Source organism: Gymnoscopelus microlampas (genome assembly GCF_963454915.1).
Source record: "Gymnoscopelus microlampas genome assembly, chromosome: 11".
In the NCBI taxonomy this organism is placed as follows: domain Eukaryota; kingdom Metazoa; phylum Chordata; class Actinopteri; order Myctophiformes; family Myctophidae; genus Gymnoscopelus; species Gymnoscopelus microlampas.
In genome coordinates this window covers 52773985-52778069 of record NC_139948.1, presented here as the reverse complement: position 1 = coordinate 52778069, position 4085 = coordinate 52773985, and the positions used below count along the sequence as shown (strand labels likewise).

Sequence of the window (4085 nt, the reverse complement as noted above, 5' to 3'; positions counted from 1 at the left end):
ATGATTTTTCAAAAGGTTTGTGAAAACGTTCGGAATCGCTGGCAAGGTCGGCTATTAGACGATGTTTTAATCTGGCGGTTAATGAGTTAATTAATCGTTCCATATCCCTACCTGGACCTCGTCCATCCCCCAGCGGTAATCACACACTGACCCCCACTGACCCTGGTGGAACACCTCCACCCTGCCAGAGCACCCATCTGTACCGTTCACCAAGCGGATCATCTGGTAAGCTGGAAGATACATAGATTGCAATGTAGGCAGTTAGCGGACGCTCTTAATCCAGAGTGATTTACAATAAACAAGGTAAACACAATACATAGAATACAGAGAGACAGTGTAGTGTCTCAGTAAACTATAGGATCATAGAATACAGAGAGACAGTGTAGTGTCTCAGTAAACTATAGGATCATAGAATACAGAGAGACAGTGTAGTGTCTCAGTAAACTATAGGATCATAGAATACAGAGAGACAGTGTAGTGTCTCAGTAAACTATAGGATCATAGAATACAGAGACAGTGTAGTGTCTCAGTAAACTATAGGATCATAGAATACAGAGAGACAGTGTAGTGTCTCAGTAAACTATAGGATCGAATACAGAGAGACAGTGTAGTGTCTCAGTAAACTATAGGATCATAGAATACAGAGACAGTGTAGTGTCTCTCAGTAAACTATAGGATCATAGAATACAGAGAGACAGTGTAGTGTCTCAGTAAACTATAGGATCATAGAATACAGAGACAGTGTAGTGTCTCTCAGTAAACTATAGGATCATAGAATACAGAGAGACAGTGTAGTGTCTCAGTAAACTATAGGATCATTGAATACAGAGACTGTGTAGTTTCTCAGTAAACTGGGATCACAGGTAAACCAGCAGTCTAAACAATATACTATAATAATCTGTACATTGAGGATACCAGGTATACAGTGAACCTGATTTCTCAAAACAACATTCTAGTCCAAGTAACAAAAACATGAGAACAAATGACCATGTTATGTCTACATGCCTGGTCGTCATATCTAGGTCAAGTGCTAGGGCTTGACTAATCTCTCAAGAACAGATTCTGCTCTGCGTTTGAATCTGTCGGGGGGGTTCGTCATATCGCGTACGCACTGGCCTACAATTGGGCGTGCCTTCAGATCAGGAAGCAGGCCGCGCTTTACCCAATCAAATGTAGTGGGCGGGATTTACGTGTGTGCCGATCCTTCCCCACTAGAAACAAACCTAAACTCATTTAAACAATACCGTCCTCGGAGCAGACAAAACCACGGAAAGATATTCAAATTTTAACTGGCTCTTTCATCATAGAAACAAGTGGGCTTATAACCAAAACCATCCATGTTCTCTGGGAGAAGTGGTGTTAGTGTTCTGTGTAGAAATATTGTTAGTGGGAATGAAAACATAGTCGCACCACCGGAAGTGAAAGGCTGAAGGCAGACCAAAACCCCGGTTTCCTTGCGCACGTGTGCTACGTCGACTTCCTCCCAGAGCTAAGTGAGATGTTTTTACTTTTCATTTGGCGATGGGTTCCCAGATTGGGGCTTGACAGACAGACAGATTCATTGGTTGATGTTTAGACGGTTGTAGCTTCAGGGACTATAGAAGTCCCCCCAGGGGTACTTGAGGGGGTTCCTGGGGGTCCCCAGCAAAATGTGTTAATATAGCATCACAATAATTATGACCTTTGCCTATTCTTGTAGATCTGCTATTTTTGAAAAATCTTGAAAATCTGTGAAATCCTTTGAATATATACATATTTTTAAGCGAACATTTGTTGCTCTAATCTTTGCTTCTGGGGGTCCCTGGAACAAAATATTTGAGATGGGAGTCCGCGGCCAGATACATATCATTTTGGGGGTCCTTGACAAGTTTGAGAACTACTGTTCTGCAGGTATTTGGGCTAGAAGTGGGTGGTAACAGGTCGAGGGTTTTTTTATATAAAAAAACACCATTTGCTTTGCATGTCACTCCCTTACTCTTTCTGCCACCTTTCCTGTCTCTCTGAGTCTCTACTGACATGTGGAAATACATCTTTTAGTTGTGGGTGGGAGGTCTCAGTCGCTTCCCCTCCACTTTTTGGATCTCCTTCTCTTTGTATTCTTCTCTTTCTTATCTTGTGTAACTGGAACTGTAAATGAGCCACTTATAGTGTGAGTTGGAAATCATTTTATTTACTCCACTGCGCCCTCTACAGATCCGGTCAATATAAATGACCATTGACCAGATCTGTAGGGGGCGCAGTGGAGTAAATATAATAATGTCAATCTGGTGGACATATGTAATGTTCTGCCCAAAACGTGTATTCTACAGAGAAGGTGGGGTGCTGAGAGTCTTCCCACCCTGGAGTTCTGTTTATTTTGACTACACTTGGAGGAGCCCTCGCAGGGCAGTGGAATTCTGTGTCTATGAGCAGAGCCCAGCGCCTGGCAGACCGTTAGATAAGAGGCAAAATGGAGACAGAGACGAGAAGACAGGTTCTTCTGAAAGAATGTGAATGAAAACAATCTTCCTCACTGCTTGGTGATCGACTGTCTGCTGTTGTTGTTGGTGTTGTTGTTGGCGTTGTTGTTGCTGCTGTTGTTGTTGTTGTTGTTGTTGCTGCTGTTATTGGTGGTAGTGTTGTTGGTGTTGTTGCTGTTATTGGTGGTGTTGTTGGTGGTGTTGTTGCTGCTCTCCAGCTCCCCAGCTCTCCCCAATCATAGTCACGCCCTCCTATACAGGACACAAAGACAGAAAACACAGGTAAATATACTACATCAACATCATTTGCTTTCTTTCTTTTCTGGGGGTAGGGGTGGGGGTGAATGTCTCTCTCTTGCCCTTAAACTTCAAATTCAGCACATTGCTGTCAAAGTTGGAGTCCATCTTACCCTGATTCATCACCCCTGTATCCTCGATGTGGTCACATAGCATATAGACCAGCAAGTACAGTATATGTACCAATAGACGGCTCAATATATGAAGAAAAAAATCTACTAACCCCAATTAAATTGATATAAAAGGGTTTTCAATGGATTCTGCTACTATTGGGCATGCTAAATAACATACTAGAAATCTAGGAAGAATTATCTCCTGGAAAGGCGTCATTTTCAAGATGGTGTCCAAGATCGCTGCCAGTAGCTTATAATGGCTATATCTCAATCGCAAAAATGTATACACAATATATTTCACTTGATTCTGGTTCCTCTAGACATGCTTAAGAACATACAAAAAATTTAGGAAAATATGCCTTCCGGAAAGGTGCCATTTTCAAGAAAGCGTACAAGATGGCTACCGGGAGCTTAAAGTGGCTACATCTCAATTGGAAATAAATAAATATACAAAAGATTTTTCAACTGATTCTGGTACCTCTAGGTATGCTTATGAACATACTCAAAATCTAAGAGATATAAACCTTCCGGATAGTCATATTTCAGATGTTTCATATTGGCTTCTTTTTTAGAATTCTCCCACCTGTGACAGTTTGATGTATAGACACACACGGCCGGAAGCGGAAGGCCTACAAATTCACGCCCACTTTTGACACTCGGGGTCCGTTAGAACGATGAACTGCAGCTCTCAATGCAATCTCTATGAGAGGCATTGTAAAATACCGTAATTTCACTGGTTAACTACTGAGGCAGTAGCGATTTCTTTTGTGTTCTAATAAACTGTCCCATTTGTTTAATTTATCCTTTTTAATGTCCCATATCTGTCATCTCGATACACTACCCACAATATACTATAATATACTCCATCAGTATGTCAAAACCGCTAGCATCGGAGATTTAGAGTTTAAGTGGTCGCATGGTATATACGTCACGGACGCATCCCTTGAGGTTTTCAATACCCAGAAAACTGGCGAAAGTGGACGTTTTCAATATGTTTTGGTCATTATCTCTGGAACAGAAGGTCCAATCTGCTCAGTTCAAAGCTTGTTGGATGCGTGACTTTGAGGACATTAAGCACACAATGACAGATTTTCGGGTTATTTTTTTTATTTTTTTTAGGGGAGGCGAGATCTTAGTTGGGCAGGCAACCGCCTGTCCTGTCTCTACAGTGGGTACACCACTGGTCAGCGCTCGGCGCTCGTAAAGACAGTGATGT

At 42.0% G+C, this 4085-nt stretch overlaps 1 protein-coding gene across 1 annotated transcript in view; it reads right to left on the bottom strand.

The window, feature by feature from the left end:
* LOC311054862 (scavenger receptor cysteine-rich domain-containing protein DMBT1-like) overlaps window positions 1-243 on the bottom strand; it is a gene marked incomplete at both ends in the record, with an annotated part of 41580 nt that extends 41337 nt beyond the window's left edge. The window contains one exon of the mRNA XM_084070859.1: window positions 112-243. Within this exon, the coding sequence (XP_083926985.1) occupies window positions 112-243 (132 nt within the window). The remainder of the gene's footprint in view (window positions 1-111) is intronic.
* Window positions 244-4085: the final 3842 nt, after the last annotated feature.